The sequence below is a fragment of the Antedon mediterranea genome, chromosome 3 (assembly GCF_964355755.1).
Source record: "Antedon mediterranea chromosome 3, ecAntMedi1.1, whole genome shotgun sequence".
NCBI classification, from domain to species: Eukaryota; Metazoa; Echinodermata; class Crinoidea; order Comatulida; family Antedonidae; genus Antedon; species Antedon mediterranea.
In genome coordinates, this window is record NC_092672.1 from 22,489,591 (window position 1) to 22,514,362 (window position 24,772).

The 24,772-nt window shown below is 31.7% G+C and overlaps 1 protein-coding gene across 1 annotated transcript; it reads left to right on the forward strand.

Moving 5' to 3' along the window:
• The first annotated feature begins 1,288 nt into the window (after positions 1-1,288).
• LOC140044152 (uncharacterized) lies at positions 1,289-23,604 on the forward strand. The gene is made up of 11 exons (XM_072088630.1): positions 1,289-1,415; positions 1,852-2,100; positions 2,873-3,058; positions 12,383-12,538; positions 12,624-12,905; positions 13,098-13,199; positions 14,780-14,996; positions 19,547-19,591; positions 19,747-19,797; positions 22,008-22,526; positions 23,161-23,604. Exons 1-11 carry the CDS (start codon positions 1,356-1,358, stop codon positions 23,181-23,183), a joined length of 1,890 nt encoding a protein of 629 aa, XP_071944731.1. The 5' UTR covers positions 1,289-1,355; the 3' UTR covers positions 23,184-23,604.
• Positions 23,605-24,772: the final 1,168 nt, after the last annotated feature.

Sequence of the window (24,772 nt, forward strand, 5' to 3'; positions counted from 1 at the left end):
TAGTGTTGTTAATAGCAGATGCCTGATATATGATTGTTGTTAATTCCACTTCCATGATAGTGTTGTTAATAGCAGATGCCTGATATATGATTGTTGTTAATTCCACTTCCATGATAGTGTTGTTAATAGCAGATGCCTGATATATGATTGTTGTTATTTCCACTTCTATGATAGTGTTGTTAATAGCAGATGCCTGATATATGATTGTTGTTAATTCCACTTCCATGATAGTGTTGTTAATAGCAGATGCCTGATATATGATTGTTTTTATTTCCACTTCCATGATAGTGTTGTTAATAGCAGATGCCTGATAATGATATATGATTGTTGTTATTTTCACTTCCATGATAGTGTTGTTAATAGCAGATGCCTGATATATGATTGTTAATTCCACTTCCATGATAGTGTTGTTAATAGCAAATGCCTGATATATGATTGTTGTTAATTCCACTTCATGATAGTATTGTTAAAAGCAGATGCCTGATTTATGATTGTTGTTAATTCCACTTCCATGATAGTGTTGTTAATAATAATAGCAGATGCCTGATATATGATTGTTGTTAATTCCACTTCCATGATAGTGTTGTTAATAGCAGATGCCTGATATATGATTGTTGTTAATTCTACTTCCATGATAGTGTTGTTAATAGCAGATGCCTGATATATGATTGTTGTTATTTCCACTTCCATGATAGTGTTGTTAATAGCAGATGCCTGATATATGATTGTTGTTAATTCTACTTCCATGATAGTGTTGTTAATAGCAGATGCCTGATATATGATTGTTGTTATTTCCACTTCCATGATAGTGTTGTTAAAAGCAGATGCCTGATATATGATTGTTGTTAATTCCACTTCCATGATAGTGTTGTTAATAGCAGATGCCTGATATATGATTGTTGTTAATTCTACTTCCATGATAGTGTTGTTAATAGCAGATGCCTGATATATGATTGTTGTTATTTCCACTTCCATGATAGTGTTGTTAATAGCAGATGCCTGATATATGATTGTTGTTAATTCCACTTCTATGATAGTGTTGTTAATAGCAGATGCCTGATATATGATTGTTGTTAATTCCACTTCCATGATAGTGTTGTTAATAGCAGATGCCTGATATATGATTGTTGTTATTTCCACTTCCATGATAGTGTTGTTTTTCTATTAATTTGTGCTGCTAATAATAATAGATAATTTGTCAAACTAGAACTTTAAAAATTTTAAATGTAAATTTTGTTCATTTTTTTTTTATTTAGGGAAAAGTTTATGAACATCGAATGACAAATCTTGACTTCATACTGTTTTGGATTCGTTCTGTTTTTGTAAACGTAAGAAAAGGAAAAAATAACAAGATAATGCTGATTGGTACACATTATGAGAGCCTTGGTAAAACTGAACAAGAAAGACAACAAAGGGTACATATATCATCGCATTTCCTTTTAAACAGTACAAAATTGTATATTGTCATTAATTCATTGGAAACAATATGTAGTTTCATCTCTAACATTGGCAATCATGTATGATTGTTTTATACGTCATGTCATGAGCATACTACTGTACTGTGCTGGCCTATGATTATTAACTGATTAACTTAACTTAATTTTTTTTTTCATTTCGATATAATAAAACAAATAAAAGGGTATACAAATATCAATGATTTAGCACACATTTTAAATTTGTTTTCTTATATTGGTATAATTATACAATGTACACTAGGTAAGTAAAAGCGTAACAAACATAACTTAAACGAAACACTTTTTGCACTTTACAAAAGGGGTTTTGGTTGGCTAAGCACACTCTAAATCTTCCCTTGACATAAGTATAATTCAAATATGATGTTATTTATTTTAGGTAAAGGAAATAGAGAATATACTTTGGAAAGCCCTGGAAGGAAAACAATTTGAGGACATGGTGTATCAAGGAGAGCTCTTTACCATTGAAAACAGTGTCTCATTTGAAAAGAGCGGTGCTTCTAAAATCATCCTCAAAATACAAAAATTAGTCCAGATGATGATTCTTACTTTTCCAATTAAATGGCTGCAAGTAATGCAGGAAATACAACAGCTAAGAAAAGACAAACTGTATCTACCAACGTCTGAGGTTAGAAATATATTTTTATTTCTTTCAGCTTGATCTCAATTATATATCTTTACAGTTTAGTGTAGGTAAAAATTGTTTGAAAACAATAACCAGTTACATTTGTTTAGAATAAATACATTAAACCCTGTTTTTCTGTCAATTTTAGTTGAGGATAAAATAACTATCATTGTAACGATCATGGTCACCTGCATTTAAAAGTGTATAGATTAGGAAACAAGTTGGTTCATTGTTGGTAGAAATTTTCCCCATGAGGGTATAATGTTAAACTTGCTTTATTTGTCAATGTTTATTGACTGTTTATGACGATTGTCATCGGTAACAGAACGGTGTAATTTTATTTTTTTTAATTTTTATTTTATTTATTTTTTTATTTTAATTATTGTACATCCAACAGTGTAAACACCAATTACAGGATTATATATATATATATATATAAGAACTATATAACAATTATAATCATATTTAAACATTAATAAAATAATTTAAAATTTCAAATTATTTAAAATTATCTAACCAACTTATGATAGACTTATGGTAGACAACATACCAAAATGCCATTGTAACATTGTTCAGAAATACAAAATGATTTAATATGTTGCAAATTTCAATTCTAACCCTTTCATGACAATGAAAAAAGATGTCCTTGTAGTAACTTTTAGTATTATTTCCAATATGCTGTTTAACAAACACAGTAGCACAAATTACAATGTTGGTTGAACTCTCAACTTTTAGAATTTAATTTTATTTAATTGGGATGTTTATTTGCCTTTAGATTAATGATTTACTTGCTCGTTGTAAGATAACTGACAGAAAACAGTTTCTTGAGTACTTGCACGACATCGGTGAGATTCTGTTCTACCCAGATGACAAGATCCTCAAAGAAAAAATTGTTATAGATTTGATGGGAGTAGTCGACAAGTTTAAAACAATCATCACAGTTATTGATCCCAAGCTTCAGGTTAGTAATATTATGCACTATACTTTTGTGAATAATCTGACATAAACATTGTGATAATGTTTTTATGTGATGAATTTAGCTTTAAAATGTAATGTCTACCACAAAGAGAACTTTTTGTCCTGGAGCCTAATATATCTACTGTCACCATAATGAAAGTTAATGAATTTTAAAATAGAATCAAATTTATTCAAATTTACACCTTGTTTAATTTTACTACTGTATATTCTAATACTTAAAAGCAAATATGCTTGTGCATTACAGTTGAACCCCTATTAAAGAGGACACCACATAATGTGGACCCAACAAAGTGTGTCCCTTTAATAGAGGATAGTTGTAGAACCCCTATTAAAGAGGACACCACATAATGTGGACCCAACAAAGTGTGATCCCTTTAATAGAGGTTAGTCGTAGTTAATAATAATAATAATAGCTTTATTGTTTCTCAAGAGATGTGCAACAACAAAAAATAAATAAATAAATCGTATAATTGTTTATTTCGGGAGAAGATATCAACAAATTAGTAATTCTTCGTACTATGGTTTCTGTTTTACAAACAAATCTTTCTTTCCACCAATCGCTAGAATACCTATTAGTTGCAATTGTGACATTTGACATAATCACCAGCTGGTCTATCTTTGGTTTCTGTTTTACAATCTTTCTTTCCACCAATCGCTAGAATGCCTACTAGTTGCAATTGTGACATTTGACATAATCACCACCTGGTCTATCTTGTTCTGCTTATTTTCTCATCCGTATCTTGAATCTGAACTGAACTTGATTGTATCTCTTTTATATCCGAGGCACAGTCTGAATGAGATGTGCAACAAGTATATAATAAACATTAAAAAAATTAGACAGAAAAAACAAATTACAAAATATTTACATGATAAACCGCTCAAAAAGTTGAGATCTTCAACTATAAACCTTATATAGAAAAACGCAAATGGTTGAAGTAAACTGAGAAAGATTAAAAAACTAAGACAAATAGGCCATAAGCAGTAAATCGTATCGTTTCATCTCATTCCAGTGTTAGTAGGCTAGTCAATCTAGCATTTTGAGTGAAACAAATTGCAAACAGAGATTTTTTTTTTTTAATGGTTCCATATGATAAGGTGATTATTTTTTGAGCATCACACCTCTGACACTCATCCCGAAGGTATGCAAATTAGCTTAAATATGCAAATTAGGGTGAAATTACAGGGTTACCATATCTTAAAAACTACTAATCATAGAGAGTTCATTTTTGCACAGTCTGGTTCAGAATATATATATTTATATTTGCTCTAATGAGACATTTTACATAAAAATGTCCGGAAGTACCAAATTTGGACCCTTGACCCCATTTCTCAATATTTACATAAATATGTGATTAAAATGTCTGTAGAGACTTTATTTTGGACTCAATGACTTGGATATTGTTTTTCAATACCCACCATAGAACTGTATTATAATTCCTAAAATCACAACTTCGTCACGCACCTCGAAAGTATGCAAATTAGTAGTACAAGTAATATTAAATATGCAAATTAGGGAGTGAAATTACAGCGTTGCCATATCTCAAAAACCGCTAATGCTAGAGTGTTGATTTTTTCACTAAAGTATTTAAAATGTATATATTTATATTTGCTGTAATGAGACATTTTACAAAAAAATTCCCGGAACTATGACATTTGACCCTCGACCCCATTTCTCAATATTGCAGTAATGAAAACTAAAATGTCTGTAGAGACTTTGTTTTGCCCTCAAATGACTCGGATACAGGTTTTTAATAGCCAACATAGGAATGTTTAGTAAATCTCAAAATCACACCTGTATCACTCACCTTCAAAGTATGCAAATTATTAGTACAAGTTACATGAAATATGCAAATTAGGGGGTGAAATTACAGGTTCCTATATGTATCGAAAACCGCTAAGGTAGAGAGTTGATTTTTTCAAAAACTTGTTCAGAATGTACATATTTATATTTGCTCTAATGAAACATTTTACGAAAAAATGATCGGAAATACAACAATTGACCCTTGACCCTATTTATCCATGTTTGCATACATAATGCAACTAAAATGTCTAGATAATTTTTTTGGACTCAAATGACTTGGATACAGTTTTTCTATCGCAGCATAGGACCTCTTTGTAATTCCCAAAATCACATCTTTGTCACATACCTTGAAAGTATGCAAATTATTAGTACAAGTTACATGAAATATGCAAATTAGGGGTGAAATTACAGTCTTCCCATATCTCGAAAACCATTAATGCTAGAGAGTTGATTTGAATTCAGAGTTGTTTCAGAATGTACATATTTATATTCGCTGTAATGAAACATTTTACGCAAAAATTGTCTTGATTGAATTATGACATTTGACCCTTGACACTATTTCTCAATATTTTCATATATTTCAACTAAAATATCTGTACAGACTGTTTTGGCCTCAAATGACTCAGATACAGGTTTTCTATAGCCAGCATAGAACTGTTAGTAATTCTCAAAATCACACCTTTGTTACTTTCCTAGAAAATATGCAAATTAGTAGTACAAGAGGTGAAAGTTGCTATATCTCTATCGGTCATTAGCGTTTTTCGAGATACATATGGCTGTAATTTGCATATTTCATATAACTTGTACTAATAATTTGCATACTTTCGAGTTGCTTGACTTTTGAGGCCAAAACAAAGTCTGTACATACATTTTAGTTGCATTATATGCAAATATTGAGAAATAGGTTCGAGGGTCAAATGTCATACTTTCGATAAATTTTTTTTCAATAATGACCCAGATACAGGTTTAGTAATTCTCAAAATCACACCTCTGTTACTTCGCTTGAAAGTATGCAAATCAGTAGTACAAGAAAGTTGCCATATCTCTCTCTCTCGGTCATTAGCGTTTTCCAGATACATAAGGCAATTCACTGTAATTTGCATATTTCATATAGCTTGTACTACTAATTTGCATACTTTCGAGGTGCTTGACTTATACTGGCTATATAAAACCTGTATCCGAGTCATTTGAGGCCAAAACAAAGTCTGTACATACATTTTAGTTGCATTATATGCAAATATTGAGAAATAATAATAATATCCTGGATTTATATAGCACCTAATGTTGTGAAACCTCTAAGCGCTGTACATAAACTAATACGAAAAAAGGGAATTCCAACCATGCCAAACGAAGGCGTGATTTTGGGAATTACAAAGCGGTCCTATGCTGACTATAGGAAACATGTATCCGAGTTATTTGAGTCCAAAACAAAGTCTCTACAGACATTTTAGTCGCATTATGTATGCAAATATTGATAAATGGGGTCGAGGGTCAATTGCAGTTTCATTAGAGTAAATATAAATATGTACATTCTGAACAAGTTATTGAAAAAATCAACTCTCTAGCCTTAGTGGTTTTTCGATATTATAGGAACCTTTAATTTCACCCTCTAATTTGCATATTTCATGTAACTTGTACTAATAATTTGCATACTTTGGAGGTGAGTGATACAGGTGTGATTTTGAGATCTACTAAACAGTCCTATGTTGGCTATTAGAAACCTGTATCGGAATCATTTGAGGGCAAAACAAAGTCTCTACAGACATTTTAGTTTCATTTATAATTATATGCAATATTGAGAAATGGGGTCGAGGGTCAAATGTCATACTTCCGGTCATTTTTTTGTAAAATGTTTCATTGGAGCAAATAGAAATATGTACATTTTGAATACGGCTGTGAAAAAATCAGCTCTCTAGCATTAGTGGTTTTTGAGAAATAGGACAACTGTAATTTTTTCCCCTTATTTGCATATTTTATTTAAATTGTACTACTAAGTTGCATACTTTCGAGGTGTGTGACAAAGGTGTGATTTTGGGAATTACAAAGTGATCCTATGCTGGCTATTAGGAACCTATGTCTGGGTCATTTGAGGGCAAAATAAAGTCTCTACAGACATTTTAGTCACATTGTATATGCAAACATTGAGAAATGGGGTCGAAGGTCAAAAGTTGAACTTCTGGTCATTTTTTCGTAAAATGTTTCATTAGAGTAAATATAAATATATATATTTTGAATAGATCAGTGAAAAAATCAACTCTCTCGGACTAGTAGTTTTTGAGATATGGTAACCCTGTAATTTCACCCTAATTTGCATATTTAAGCTAATTTGCATATCATCGGGATGAGTGACAGAGGTGTGATGCTCAAATTTTGATTTCCTCATCATATATGACCATTTAAAAAAGAAAAATCTCTGTTTGCAATTTGTTTCACTTTGGGCTGTTTTTTTTGCTAGATTGACTAGCCTATAGGGGTTTAGAATTTCGTAACATATTTACAATGTTAATTTTATATAATATTTTTTAACAACATATCAAAAGTTCTCCACAATCATGTGTGTCAATTTTGAATTATCGATTGATTTTGGTATTCTATTTTGATATACATCGCGATGTATTGGCGTGAGCGATTTGGTCCCACAAAGGAAACATGTTCAAACTTATCCGCAACATCCAAAAATATGTACCACGTGATTGTATTTCACCAATCATAGTATGATTACAGATTAGGGAATCCCCATAACGCACGGAGTGCAGAAGTGTGTAAAAAATCAACGCATGTATTCTTTGCGAGTCGAGGAAGTTTGGTTTATTTTGCTACTTAAACAAACGTTGTAAACAGACATTTTTAGCGAAAGAAGATGATAATTATATGATTGTTTGAAAATTGTTTCCTGCTCAACATGGTGTATGATTATGGTTTGGTAGAAACACAGTTTAGAGAAAATAAGAGGCCAAACAAAAGATAGCTAGCCTAGCAAATGTCCTATCTAGGCTGTAGATTAGCTAAAGTGAAAGTAGGCTACTGACTTTCAATATACTTCCTAGATAGATTAGGACTGAGAGGGGTAGAAACATACTACTCTAGGCTAATAATGCTGAATGTCTCATAACGGCAGTCAAACCCGATTTTAAACAGATGATTAATATTTGCAAGAAAACCATACAAAACAGGTGAGAATAGGCCTATATAGATATAACTCTTCGTAATAGTGCTCAAAATGTTAAAAATATTTCTAGGCCTAGGCTAGTAGTATTATTACTATTTAGTGGACAAATGCAACAAAACCAGACTATATTTGGGTGGCATGGTCTGAGTACCTAGGGCCTATATATGTGTACCACAGTATTTTTCAATTCAATTTGAATCAGATTTTTTTATTTCACAGCAAAAAAAAGCTATACTTTTAGTATTAAAAAGTAGATGAACATATACGAAATATACTACACAATTCAGCCTATTTTTTTTCTTAGAAATTAATACTTAAATTATGTAATTAATGGATAATTTATTACAGTTGTTTTTAACCATTATTTTTTATGGTTTTACTGATTCGTACTTTACTGTCATTTTTTTTACTTCTTTGTACAGTGTATAACTGTGTATTGCTATATTTGATAAAATTTGGATATGTTGTAGAATAGATGTCACTAAATCCAAAAAGTATTTGCTCCATTTTTAGGTTCCTCAAAACAAAAACTTAAATATAAATAATATAACACAATTAGAAACTCCAAAAAAAACAACAATTTAACTAATATCTTTTCTCTAACACATAAGTTTAACATGTTTAAAACTAAAAAACAAGTAAAAAATATATAATATAAATATAAATCATTTAAGAAATATCCAAATATGTAAATAATAAAAGAATTTACAAAGAATTTTCAACAAACACCTAGGCCTATACTAAAACTAATACATGATAGAAATAAAAGTATTAGGGTAAAACATAGACTGAAACACACGGTCAAACATTATAAGTAATCAAACAAATGTAAATGGCCAACATAGTAAGAACAGAACTTTAAGGTTTAGAAATAGTGGAATGAAACAAATGTTATACAAGGCCAAAACATAAAAAGTAGCATATAATGTGTTTACTTTTACTATAACTTGCAATAAACATAAAATGTACGTTTTTAAAGCATACTTTTACTCCATCGATTTTATGTACATGTATAGATATAGTGCCTTTTTAACTTCTATATTGAATTTTATTGTTTTATATTTTTACAAAAATGTATGTATGTTATGTAATATATTATATTTGTAAAAGGAATGAATAAATGTGGGTGACCCCCACGAAAGAGAAAAAAAAAAGAATATTCAAATAATAAGAGTTTAAATTGACATTTAAATAAAGCACAGTTATGAGATTTTTAAAGAAATAAAGGGAGAGAATTCCAGAGTTTAGGTCCAGTGTATACAAGGGTGTTCATTTTAAGACTAGTTCGAGTAAGTGGCAGATGATACTGATCTTTTTGTCTTGTGTGGTGAGCTTGGTATTGTTTATTTTGTGTGAATTTATATTATGGGTAGTGTTCAGGTTAATTGAAGCATGATGACACCAACATTAAATCTGTAGAAGTCCTCAATTTTTAATATTTTATTTTTTCGAAAGAGATCGTGGGTGTGAGCACGAAAAGTTGCCCCTGAGATAATTCTGACAGCTCGTTTCTGGATTAATAAAATGTTAGTAATAATTGATTTTGAAGCATTTCCCCTAGCAAGAACACCATAATTTAAGTATGATAAAATAAGAGTAGAATATAAAGTATTTAATACTTTTTGAGGAAATATTGATTTCAATTTATCATAGCAACATTTTTTGATAATAAATTGCAAAGGTAATAACAGTCAAGTCTGTCGTCAATAAATATACCAAGAGATTTTGTGTTGGTTATTTGATTAATAGGAACATTATTGAAAATAATTTCTTTTGGTAACATACTATATCATTACTAAACAACATAATATTGGTTTTGAGCATATTTAGTGATAGCATGTTTGTAAGTTTATGACATTAAAAGATGTTATTGAAATAGAAATTCAATCATAAAAGTACCAATAAATGTTCAATTAATATTTCACATCATTTTTGTAACTGAACAAGCCAAAATGGCCACCATTATGCCCAAAATGGCTGCTATTTTATCCAATATGACCACCCTTTTATCTAAAATGGCCACATATATCAATCAATTATATAGGAAGCTATGTTCTAAGATATTATTCCTTAAAAATTTGTAAAAAAATCACACTTTTTGCAGCTTCTTCAATAAAAACCTATTTAAGATTACAATATTAAATTTCATATGCTGTTTACCAACCATCTCAAGAAGTCATAGGCCTACAGAAAATATAAACATGGTATGTGAATTATTTATGACTAGATGGTACGCGAATGAAGTAAACGTACAATCTAGAGGTCCCCACAGATGGTTCTCGAATACAATAGAACCCACCGGAGACATTTTTGGGATACTAATACAAATAAAGACAAAATAACGAATACTGGACAATTAATTGATGTGGATTCAAGAAATTGAAGAGAAATGAAAATTGGGATTGGGCGGCACGGGGTGGTGGTGATGAAACCGCAGTAATAAAGTTGATTGTATTTATATAGTATAAAAACCACACTAAATAAATACAGTAAGATATTTGGCGATCGGAAATGGTAGCTCTTATTTAGTAACAAATTAAACTGTAGTGTACCTCTTATTAAGCTAGGGATTATCAGAAAGTTTGCTAAATATTTAGGGCTAATCATCGATTGTGGTGTTAAAATTCCTGGAAACATTTGTGTGAAAAAAATGGGATCGAATTCCTGTCATGGGTACTGATTTGTTGGGCCGTGATTTATGACACCTATCTATCTAGACTTATTGTTTTCGAATAAATGTACGTACCTATCAGATAAACTTGTCTTGTGTCGTATAACAAATAAGTAATAGTTACTGAAGTTAGTATTACAATGTCGTCAAGCTGTTTACAGGAGTAATTAAAAACCAAATTGTAGTTGGAGAAAAGAAACTAAGAAGCATGTTTATGTTATGTTGTGTGCCGTTATGTTTTCACCATTGACAGCCATTGGAGTGGAGCTGTATCATAGAGGTTGGTGTTTGCCTTCCAATCCCAAGATCCGGGGTTCAATCCTGATTAAGTGCCATATGGTTATAACTCACACTCTTTCAACTGCACTTCCTAAGCCTCAAATGAGACTTAGTTTAACTGCATGATGCCTATTATCTCTATGATAATCATTTGATTTCAGAACTTGATGTTGTATGAGTAAGGCCTAATAAAGTTTATTTTGTATTCTTGTTTATGTAACCATGTACACATCAGTAGGCCTAATTAAATATCTGGTTGGATCGTTACCGAAAACGTGAACTATAGCCGCAAAAAAAAAATGACCTAGTTTAGTTCTTATAAGCTATACACTGCCAGTTTGATTAATCTTTATTTATCGGTCGTGGATCTAAATTTGTTTTAATTGTCAATAACTAATTATCTAACTCAATTTAATTAATACACAGGGTTACATCAGGTGGTTAATATCAGTACCGAAAGTACGAACCAACTTTATATACCATCGAGTAAAAATTCTAGAAGTAACATGGATTTACCAAATTTTGCCCTCACATACAGAATACGCAGATTTTAAATTTGAATATGTGTTTACAATCCACTTGACTACCGAAATAAATATAATAACACTTGGTCAAGTATTAATTTGTAAAGTTATTACTACGTAAAAATTGGTGCAGACCTAAAAAAAAGGCTATAATTGCAGAGCTATTGCTCAAAATTGACTGGATATTTTGTGGAGAACTTTTGATATAGAGTGGATAACATATTTATTTCACAATATCAACTTTCAAAATGTAGACCCTGAACGAAATTCATTTTCTAGGCCTTTTTTCAGCTACTGCTTATGGCCTAAAAATTAAGTTTGAGAAGGAATTGCATTATATATCTAGCATTCGTGTGTTCTGCCATTGTCAGAAATATTTTAAAATGTTTTTCAAAAATGTTACTTGCTAATTTATATTTATCATGGGTTAATTGAATTGGTGTAAATTTCAATTCATTATGGATTTTAAGATCATCAAAGAATAAGTGGTATTTATATCTAGAGAGCTAGTAGAAAACAATTCCCAGAACATGGATAGATTATTATTGTTTAGTTCATTTTTAAGGTTCATGAGTATTGGTTGTCTTAAATGCATGAGTTATTTTGCATTGAAATACGAAATAATATACAGTTTCCTTTTCATTACAATTACACATTAAACATATACCTGTATTTTTAGGTGACCATGCTTCTTTTCTACCTTCAAGTGGTAGTGAATTGGAGCTGAATTTTAGGCTTGAAGCATGGTAATACACTTATCTAATAGATATTTTTCTAATTTTGGAGAGGTTTTAGTGACCAGAAGAATAGTAATTACTTTGTTGCATTGACAAATTACACTTTGTGCTTTTATATTTTTTTAGCCATCTCTGAAACAGCTTTGGAGAAATTTAAATGGGGGCAAACTAGATGAAAGACTGTTGCAGCATATTTGGAAGGATGAGTCAGATGAGATGATTGACTTCTTTGTGTCTCTAATGCAAACCTTTGGATTAATGTGTGAAAAAAAGAGTAAAAAGGTATTTACATTTTATTTAAAATTTTAGTTCAATTATTTGTTCATATATTCCATTTACTATTTAAGTTTCATTTTTGTTTCTATAGAATGTTGGACGAACGTTCTATGTTCTTTCACGCCTAAAGCCCCAACGTGATAATACAAAAGCTGTTAAATATGAAGAGAAGCGTGCTATTTCTCTCTTTCATGACTTTGATGGCTACCTACCAGATGATCTCTTCCAACGTGTTGCAACTAAATTTATCGAGGAATTTCAAATGGAAGATGATGAGCCTAGATTATCTTACGAGCATGTAGAACTGAATATTAATGGCCATCATCTTGTCGTTTTAAACGTAGCTACCATCAACAATTGCCGTTTGTTCCAGGTAAACTTAATAATGCAAGCATGAATTGAATGCCAGTAAAATCACAAGTATTATATTGGGGGATTGTTCTTATGTTAACAGATATTAAAATATACACTGTCAGTAACTTTAAATTTACTTGGTTTATTGCCATTTCTGGAATGATATCAGTGGTAATCACGTTGGAATTGATTTGTTTTTTTGTAATTGCAGACAACAATTGTCAGAACGAAAATCATGAACACAGAATCAGGAAACAGCTCTCCTGCTAGCCCTTCTAAAGATGATGATCCACAACCTAGCATCTGTAAGAAGGTAAACTATAAGTACCAAATAAACTAAAATACTTATGCTACATTGAATTAGCACAAACTTTGAATTTCATTAGTTTAGGTTGTTACAGAAGTGTGTTGATTTTACAATGTTATCTATGTCTAGTATAATTTACTTGCTTGATGATATTTGGTCAGTGTAAATTTATAAGCTCAGTGAATCTGGGTTGTTTATTGTGTAGTACAAGTAATTTCTTGATATTATTTAGCATACAGTATCTGTGTATCCGAGTTCAAATAATTTTTTTTTAAATGAATGAACAAGACAAGCCCAGTTTCCAGATTATACATGGTCTATGGATATAAGCTTGTTTATTCTTGTAAAGGCGTGTGTTAGATTTTGGACTATTGATTGTGAGTTCAAATCCAATGCTCGTCGCATTGCTTGTACCAGCTGCATTATGGGAGTATTTTTCCGTACGTGTTTGATCCAAAAATGACCAGGGTAATAATTTATACAGTGCTTAGAGGTTTCACAACATTAGGTGCTTTATAATTATAAATCCAGGAAGGATAATATTATTATTATTCTCTTTAAGTCATTTTAAATGTAGTAAATGTGACAGGGACAAGCCAGATCAGTAGCCTGTCGCAAATATTTTATTTGGAGATAATATATCATTATGCAGCTAATTTTCTGTTTTATAATGGTAAAAAAATTATTGTAATCCGACTTTTAATTACAAAGTTATGGGAAATTTATAACATGTATGTGTTGGAACTCTCTGGATTATGTTCGGAGAAATGTGTGTTCAAAGTTTACCGACGCGCTGCTGGACCGTGGTGGCCTTCGCTGAACAGCGAGGCTGAATGAACGCCCGAACAACAGACAAGAGGACACAGAGAACACGGTTTTATTATTGTTCTAGTTATCAGATGTTAATAAAATTCCGGAATTATTTTGTTTTTATTTTACTCTTGTAACATGCAAAATCTCAGTAAAGTAATTATACACTGCTCTCGCGTTGTGTCCTGCTTCTTCCTCTCAACCACTGCACACGTGGGTGGATTTTTTAACATTGTGAGCATGCGCAGTCATGAGCTTTAAAGCCATGTAAGCACAATCACAGCGCCGGCTACGGCAGTCGTCGTTAAGGAAAATATTTTTGTTTCTATCACTAAAATTGGTTATCATTGGTTAGGATGAAGAACAACTGAAATCATTGTCCAATAGAAATACACCTGTTTAAATTAGCTTTATATTCATAGTAAACAAACCAGACTTCGCTTAGAAAATGGCGGTATACGAATACGAAGCTTTTGAAAAGACGATTCTACATTCGAAAAGTTTTCGACATATTACAAAATCATAGCCTTACAAAATGTGAAAAAATAACAACACAGTATGATTATAGAATACATAAAGGTTAGATTTAATAGATACAATTTTTTTTTTTTTTTTTTTTTTTTTTTGTCAACATGATTTTGCCTATTCTATAGGCTGTATCTCAGTTTGGGGATTACCCACCAGCGACTGGTTTGACTTGTCTGTGCCACAAATTCATTTTATTGATATTATTTATAATATTCTATAACAATATTTATTATTCTTATTTTTTCTAGGTCCTTAATTTCCTTGAAGAAGAATTGCAAGTTTTAAGTCAGAATGGTGCACGTGGTGTTGAAGTAAAGATGTACATCCGTTGTGCATGTTCAAATAGTGAACGTACTCATATGCAGGTTGTTCGCAAATTTGACCAAGATGTGTTGCCATGTAGAAGCAGAGCAATGGACGTGAAACGTTACCGTAAACTGTTTAGCAAAATAGAAGTAGAACAAGGTATAGGCCTAATAATCCATAATAAATACGGCATAAAACAAAACATGCAAACATATTTTTGTTCTTTAACTAATGATACTTGTGACATACAATTTCACAAACTTCAAATTTTCAGTTGATGCATTTTAACCTTTATCTGTAGTTTTTATGTTATAATATGTTATAAAGAGAAAAATAAACCATCAGAAAATGCTTATAATGCGAGTGGCAGCAATGCCAAATCTTCTTTATCAAAAGTTCAAAGAACTTCTGTTAGCATCATCTGATGGATCATGTAGATGTGGAAGGCAACAAACAACTAACATACACCATTTTAAATCTCTATGTTTTAGTAGCCTCTTTATCTACTCGCACTAGATAATAATAATAATAATTTATTGGAAACTTCACTTTTACAACAGTGGCACACTTTGTTGACAAATTTGCGTCCAAATAATAACATACAAGAATAAATAAAATTATTAACTTAAAAATAAATCAAAATGAATGAATGAAATACAAAACATAACTTACAAAAACAAACAAAAATAAATAAATACTTTAAATCAAAATAAATAAACAAAACAAACTTAAGAGGAATAAAAATAACTAAAAATGTTTAGATACACACAAAATAAATAACAAAATTAATTTCATGGTATGAATCAAAATAAAGAGTATAATAGTGTGTGTAATACTCAACACTAAGGCATAATAAATAAAATGAAAAGACAAAGATTACTAAACAGAAATCAAAATGACACACACAAGTTGAAAAGCAATTCAAAACACAACAGCATTGACATTACAAGTTTAAAAGAGCACAACGTTCTTCCATAAAGATTTAGCCAATGATTTACAAAATTACATGTTAGGAGAAAGTGCATAATGGTTTCTTCTTCATTTCTGTTGCACAATTTACAACAACCATTAGCATTAGGGTAATTTGACCAATTAGATGTTTTTCTTTCAAGGGGAAGGGTGTTTGATCGCAGCTTAAATTTTAACGATTCTCCTTCAAAGTCTATTTTATCAAGTAGATACTGTTCAAGTTTTGGTTCATTTTTTATATACATATAATGTTCAATTGACGTTTTACATTTACCGTCTTCAACCCAATACGAGAGAGCTAGATTTTCATAATTATTTTTGTATTGGAAGCATAGTTGGCATCAAAGTTATCATTACCATTTCGAATATCAGAAAAAATATCATGTGTACCACAATTATCAATGATATTTCGAACACACAATGGAATTTTAAATGATATATCATTAAAGTTCTGTCAATTTAACTAGTGTTTTCAGTAATATCCTAGCCAATCTTCCATCTTTAAAATTCTTTCCATATAATTAATTCTATTTACATTTTGAATATATGAGATTTTTGACCACCCAAAATCCCCATAAAGAGTAGCACAAAGGGTATTCCTAGAGGCCTTAAGGATAAACCTTGCCATTTGTAATTGTAGTCTTTCAATTCTTTCACAATCACTTTTGCTACCAACCCAAATAGTACTACCATAATTTATTGATGGAAGTGCAATTGTTCGCCAGAGGATATCACCATAATATACTCTATTAAAATTGTTTAAATTACCAATTATGGCTTTTATATAACCTATGAGTCGGTTACATTTTTGTATAATATATTCTACATTGCTATGGTCATTTGCACCTCTTGATATCATTACACCTAGATATTTATACGTTTCACACTCAGTTATCGACTGGTCTCCTAATTTCCATAACTTTTGTTTATCTATTTTCTTACCTACAACAAGTACATTTGATTTAGTTGGGTTAAATTGTATTTTCCAATCAATGGCAAATTTTGCAGTTAAGCTGTAACATGTGAGTCATTTGTTGCTCATTTTCAGCTAATAGCACAATATCATCTGCCCAGAAAAGAGCTCCTTGCCATACGTTATTAATATGAACTCCTATATCATTTAATTTTAGAATTTTTGTGAGCTCATTGATAAATATACAAAACAGAATAGGAGATAGCACACATCCCTGTCTAACTCCTTGTTCAATTGAAAACTCATTAGTTACAGTAGCCCCACATTTTACTTTCCCTTTGACATTTGCATACATGTTATCAATAATTCTCCACAAACGCCCTCTTATTCCTATATTCCATATGGCTTTCAGGAGCCCATCTCTCCAAACGGAATCAAATGCCTTTCGGAAGTCCAGGAAAGCTAGATATGTGTTTTTTCTTTCTTTTTTCTTAAAGCAGTTATACTTTTAATTACAAAAATATGGTCCTCACACCTATGATCTTTCCTGAAACCACCCTGGACTTCCGTCAATTCATTATCACTTTCTAAATAGTTTGATACATTCATAGCAATTACTCTATTAAATAATTTTGATACACAAGATGTAAGAGAGATTCCACGATAATTGTTCAAATCTCTCTTATCACCATGTTTAAAGATTGGAATAATTAAACTTAAATTCCAGTCTTCTGGTGTTTGTTCAAAAAGGATGATTCTATTAAATAAATCTAACAGAGATTTGACCATAATATGACCACCATTTTTTTAAAGTTCATTAGTAATGTTTTCTTTCCCTGGAGATTTACAATTTTTTTGCAAATACTTAATACATATTTTATACTTTCAATATCAATAGAAATATCACATAGAGGATCTGTAGCCTCATCCTCATCTCTGAACAAGACTTGTTTCTAATGATTTGTATACAGTTCTCAGTCATGTATACATTATTATTGAATGTATTATTTTTAGAATTACTTAACGATTCACAATAGTTTCTTAATGTTTCGGCTTTTTCTTCAACACTAGTAAAAACTTGTTCAGACCCTGGAACCTTAAAACAATCAGTACAGTATTTTGTTTGTTAAACTTTGACCCTCTAATTGTTTGACAGAATTCCTTACAATTTTACCTCCTTTGTTTGCAATAACAATTGATTTATCTACCCTCATTTCTAATATCTTAATATCAAATTCTTAGCAAACAACCGCTTTTGTTGGTAATTCTGCCAAAGGAAGTCACATGTTGCAGCATCTTTGTCTTTTCTTTTAACATAATTGCCATAAATTTGCATCCCATTTTTTAAAATCCCTTTCTAAATAGGTAGTATAATCACTAAAATCTTCACCAAACTTAATGTTCCATATATATTTCTTACTACACCTATTATCTTTGTTTTTCGTGTTACTTATATTTAATTTAAGTAGTAACATATTATAATATTTTGTTGTTTTGTCATACAATACATTTTCATTGTAGATTCTGTCAGATTTACAATTTTTTTTTGTATTAATATAAGGATGAGATATAACACAGGATGACAGTTTTGACACTTACCCCAAATTAAACAAGCATTATAAATAATGTATTTGTAAAAATCATCATGTCTCAAGTTCAGCAAATTCTAAATGGAATTTAAACAAAAATCATGAAACATGTGTTGGCTAGGTGTGGTAGTTCGAGATCAGTCGGACACAATCATATGAAGGCAGCATTGATTTCCATCAGTATTTCATTTATTCATATTCACATTCATATTCACTGGCATTTATCACATAAACTACAATCAGCCATCTCTTGGAAAAAAAACCCCTATAAATACAACAGACAAACATACATAATAATAAGCCACATATGAAAAATTGCTAACCATTGTTATACTAATTATGTTATCTTTAGTACAGATACACATCACATCAGTATTACATTATTATCAATTATATATAACAAGTGATAACCACATCTATACCTGGATTAAACTATGTTAATTTTGGAGGTGCATACCCATCTTTACTCAGCCTCCATTCCATTCAGCCCAATCTATTAATAAACATGTAAAACCAGGTTCTTAACATCATACTATTCACAACTACATATGACCACAGCATTGGTCGCCATATTGGAATCCGAACTTGCACACTTATCGGTGAGTCATTCTACCATCAATTATAACTACATATATGAGCATAAATAACACATTTAATACAATGCTACTATTCATTATCATGACTAAATACAACAATTGATTATCTTAATTTATGATTACAACGTACCTGGAAATGAATAACTGATAATTTAATTAGTATAGCAACTGCCTCTACTCAGCCACAATGGATATGCCCAATCTGTACCCACGTTCGGGGAAATGGAAATATCTGTTTTTAAACAAAACTGTGTGAGCTATTATTTTAGGCCTAAATTGTTATGTTATCTGAGATTAACAAAAACATACAAGTATTAACTAACACTGACACACAAGCTAATTTTCCCACAAAAAATATAAACGTCGTAGTGGTGCGTTACATGTACTTTACTATTTCAGTCGACTATGACAGTGACAGTTTTAACAAAGTATTAAATCGCAAATGTTCTACTCTATTTAGTGACAGAAATCTCATGACACAAAATACATGAATAAGGTCCAATGTGAATGGCATAATAAAACAGTGTATCCTAGTGTTAAAAGAATGGTTTATTTAATAAAAACTAACTTTAAAATCTGTATTGCATAAATTGTACGTGATACTGTTTTTGTTATTATAACTAATATGTTTATTTTGCATAGATACACAGACTGCTACTCCTCTGTCTACAGTCTCATTAGAGACAGGTTAGTGGTTGTCATTAGATCATTATGTATCATATGGACAGTTTGTCTGAAAATACATGAATATAATAGCATAACATCTTGGTGTCATTAGCAGAATAGTTGATTTAATACTGGTATTCTTGATTATGACTAATGTATATGTTTATTTTGCATAGATGCACCTATTGCTGCTCCTTTGGCTGCAAGCTCATTAGGGACAGGTATAGGTGAGTAACATTAGATCATTAGGGACAGGTATATGTGAGTAACATTAGATCATTAGGGACAGGTATAGGTGAGTAACATTAGATCATTAGGGACAGGTATAGGTGAGTAACATTAGATCATTAGGGACTGGTATAGGTGAGTAACATTAGATCATTAGGGACAGGTATAGGTGAGTAACATTATATCATTAGGGACAGGTATAGGTGAGTAACATTTTATCATTAGGGACAGGTATAGGTGAGTAACATTAGATCATTATGGCCAGGTATAGGTGAGTAACATTAGATCATTAGGGACAGGTATAGGTGAGTAACATTATATCATTAGGGACAGGTATAGGTGAGTAACATTAGATCATTAGGGACAGGTATAGGTGAGTAACATTAGATCATTAGGGACAGGTATAGGTGAGTAACATTTTATCATTAGGGACAGGTATAGGTGAGTAACATTAGATCATTATGGCCAGGTATAGGTGAGTAACATTAGATCATTAGGGACAGGTATAGGTGAGTAACATTATATCATTAGGGACAGGTATAGGTGAGTAACATTAGATCATTAGGGACAGGTATAGGTGAGTAACATTAGATCATTAGGGACAGGTATAGGTGAGTAACATTAGATCATTAGGGACAGGTATAGGTGAGTAACATTAGATCATTAGGGACAGGTATAGGTGAGTAACATTAGATCATTATGGACAGGTATAGGTGAGTAACATTAGATCATTAGGGACAGGTATAGGTGAGTAACATTATATCATTAGGGACAGGTATAGGTGAGTAACATTAGATCATTAGGGACAGGTATAGGTGAGTAACATTAGATCATTAGGGACAGGTATAGGTGAGTAACATTAGATCATTAGGGACAGGTATAGGTGAGTAACATTAGATCATTAGGGACAGGTATAGGTGAGTAACATTAGATCATTAGGGACAGGTATAGGTGAGTAACATTAGATCATTAGGGACAGGTATAGGTGAGTAACATTAGATCATTAGGGACAGGTATAGGTGAGTAACATTAGATCATTAGGGACAGGTATAGGTGAGTAACATTAGATCATTAGGGACAGGTATAGGTGAGTAACATTAGATCATTAGGGACAAGTATAGGTGAGTAACATTAGATCATTAGGGACAGGTATAGGTGAGTAACATTAGATCATTAGGGACAGGTATAGGTGAGTAACATTAGATCATTAGGGACAGGTATAGGTGAGTAACATTAGATCATTATGGACAGGTATAGGTGAGTAACATTAGATCATTAGGGACAGGTATAGGTGAGTAACATTAGATCATTAGGGACAGGTATAGCTGAGTAACATTAGATCATTAGGGACAGGTATAGGTGAGTAACATTAGGTCATTAGGGCAGTGTTACAACCATTTATGTAGTACCAGCTATAATAAAACTACTGCTAAGAGAGAAACACTAAAGATATCATATCATTTATTTCATTTGAACAAATACAAACATGAAAACATAACAAATATAAATCAATGAGGCAGGATTACCTAAAATACCAGTCGAGAAGCCAAAATAAGACATTCAAACATATTTAAAACATAATTAAAAACACATTTTTTGGAAGAAAGTTAAAATTGCTGTATATGAATGACAAGATAGTTTAAATTGTATGAAGTTAAATGTATTACAGCAAAATCCACCACAGGTTAGCTAATTCTTTAAAATAATCAAAGCCGAACAAATCAGAATGGAATCGTGCTCATGTTTCTTCTAACTTTCAGAAACATCAAATTATCAACATTATTTGCTTTGATATTATTAATTTAAATACTATAATAACAATTTTCAAATAGTAGGTAAAATTTTCTACGTAGGAAAGGTGGTCAAAATAATAACCAAAAAATCTTTGAAAACAGATTGTGTGTATTACTTCTAAAGACTGATCATTTGAAATATATTAAGTCAAACTAAATAATTTATGAATATGATGAAAACACTTTTATTTATTATTAATTTTAATTCAAAAGTTGAGGCCTTAAAATTATACAAAAAAATATGGAAACCGTCATCATTAATTACTGGTTTTGCTTTAAATTATTTTCCCTATCAAGCCCAACTGTGTTAACATAGAGCCTGATTTATTCCTTTTCTCAATGCAACTAAACAAAAGGAAACAGGCCTTTGATTAATATGGTGAATTGTAGTCATTAACAATAATTCTTTATTACAGAAACAAGTCCAAATTCACTGGAAGACAAGTTAAACAAGTTAAATTATGATCTCAGTGAAGTCTTTATGAAGAATATGAGAAAATTCTTATTTTTGAGATGTTGTCTCTTTGATGAAGTAGATTTACAAGTCCTTGGCAATAAAGATTACAAAGCAAATGATTATTTTAATGAACTCGCTGATAAAGGAAAGATCAAACCAACCGACGTCAACCTTCTGCTTGAAGTGGCAACACTATCAGAAATTGAACATGCTAAAGATCTTGTAAAACAGTATATGAATGACAACAATGTACAAATTAGTAATCAACAGAAGCTGTCCCCGTATAGAAAAAGATTGTGCAAGGCATTGAAACAGTTTAACCAAAGTGAGTTGAATAGAGTTACAGCTTGTTATCAATTGGAACAACCAACCATTTGGGATGTAACATTTTATTTAGAGAGCAAATCCAAATTGGTAGATGAATCAGAAAGAGAGAAGTTTGCTGAGCTGCTTGGACCAATCCCAAATAAAATAATGTGTAAGTCAATTTGAGAGATTTCTTACCTTAAATCCACAGATTGTAGGTCACGTAAATATTCTCCCACAATAACTGGCATCAAACCAGAATTTTTAGAAAAGGGTAAAAATATATTGAGAATACATTGAGTTGCCCCCTCATAATATAGAATGAATGCTGGACCATTTGATGACGACCGTATGATACCAAGTGATTTGTTGACACAGGTTAAGAACATCAAATAACAGGAATGTATTCACATCCTGACTTTTCTTTGTCACTAAGGTTCTTATACCCTTTACAACATTATAACGCTTTGTCTATACTATCAAACTTTATGTGACAAAACAATGTGATGTGCAATTTTATGGACATGATGATGTCATATCACTTCCATATTTGGGAACATCACTACCATAGTTGGGCACATCACTACCATATTTGGACACATCACACATTTTTGTCAAACTAATTTGATATTTGTGTTATTTATTTTTAATTATTTTATAGTAATGTTATTTATCATCATGTGTCAGGAAACTGTAAAAGGGGATTTTGTGCTAAAACAATTTATGTCATTGTGAGAAAGCTTGTTTAATAATAACCTAAAGAAAGTGTATACCTTGTTTTAAACTTTTATTGTGATAATTTTTAGGCAACAAAGAAGATGATCATTGAGGCAACACTGAATACACCATTGAGGAACCATTGAGGCACCACTGAGACACCATTGCAGCAACACTGAAGACACTATTGAAGATGCCATTGAGGAACCTTTGAGGCACCACTGAGACACCATTGAGGCACCACTGAGACACTATTGAAGATGCCATTGAGGAACCTTTGAGGCACCACGGAGACACCATTGAAGATGACATTGAGGAACCTTGAGGCACAACTGAGACACCATTGAGCACCACTGAGCCACCATTAAGACACCATTGAGGCACCACTGACACACAATTGGGACATCACTGAGCCACCATTGAAACACCACTGATACACCATTGAGGCACCACTGGGACACCACTGACACACTTGAGACATCACTGAGTCACCATTGAAACACCACTGATACACCATTGAGATAGTATTGTGAAGCCAACCAAGTGAAGGTAAGTTATGTGGATAGCGATATAATAGAGTAATATTAAAATTATTGTCATAATGATAAAATGACAAAATATGATAATGTCAAGGAAGTTGGTGATAAAGATGACATTGACGTTGAATAAATGTTTACTTTAGGACAGTATATGAATGATGAATTCTTTTTTTCATTAAATGGGAAGAATATTTTCTGCCTTGTTAAATAGAACATATACCCGGTTCCAGTCCATAAATATTCATTATTTTGTATAATGTTTACTGAATGTAAACTGTAAATTTTAATTCATTCCTTAATTTCACAGCTTGTTCAAGATCTCTTATTCATCTGTGGATAAGTGGAGAAGACTGGCAGTGTGACTTGGTATTCAATGGGATGTTATCATTAATACCACAGGTAAAAACAGACATGAATATGACATGTTGGAAGCGGTAGACAATGATCAAAGCAATAACACAATTGGGACGTGTTGATTTAGCTGATAGCTGGCAAGATGCAGCAGAACATCAACTACCTACAATGGTCAAGGAATTAACACAACAGGGATGTGTTGATATAGCTGATAGCTGGCAAGATGCAGCAGCACATCAACTACCTACAATGGTCAAGGCATTAACACAACAGGGACGTGTTGATATAGCTGATAGCTGGCAACATGCAGCAGAACATCAACTACCTACAATGGTCAAGGAATTAACACAACAGGGATTGTTCATTTAGCTGATAGCTGGCAGCATAAAGCAGAACATCAACTACCTACAATGGTCAAGGAATTAACACAACAGGGATGTGTTCATTTTTATCTGATAGCTGGCAGCATAAAGCAGAACATCAACTACCTACAATGGTCAAGGAATTAACACAACAGGGATGTGTTGATATAGCTGATAGCTGACAAGATGCAGCAGCACATCAACTACCTACAATGGTCAAGGCATTAACACAACAGGGACGTGTTGATATAGCTGATAGCTGGCAACATGCAGCAGAACATCAACTACCTACAATGGTCAAGGAATTAACACAACAGGGATGTGTTCATTTAGCTGATAGCTGGCAGCATAAAGCAGAACATCAACTACCTACAATAGTCAAGGAATTAACACAACAGGGATGTGTTCATTTAGCTGATAGCTGGCAGCATAAAGCAGCACATCAA

Coding starts and splice junctions, on each gene's coding strand:
- LOC140044152 (XM_072088630.1), top strand. CDS start 1,356: ATGCTGATTGGTACACATTATGAGAGCCTTGGTAAAACTGAACAAGAA. Junction 1,416..1,851: donor AACAAGAAAGACAACAAAGG/GTACATATATCA, acceptor TATTTATTTTAG/GTAAAGGAAATAGAGAATAT. Junction 22,527..23,160: donor AATCCCAAATAAAATAATGT/GTAAGTCAATTT, acceptor GATAATTTTTAG/GCAACAAAGAAGATGATCAT.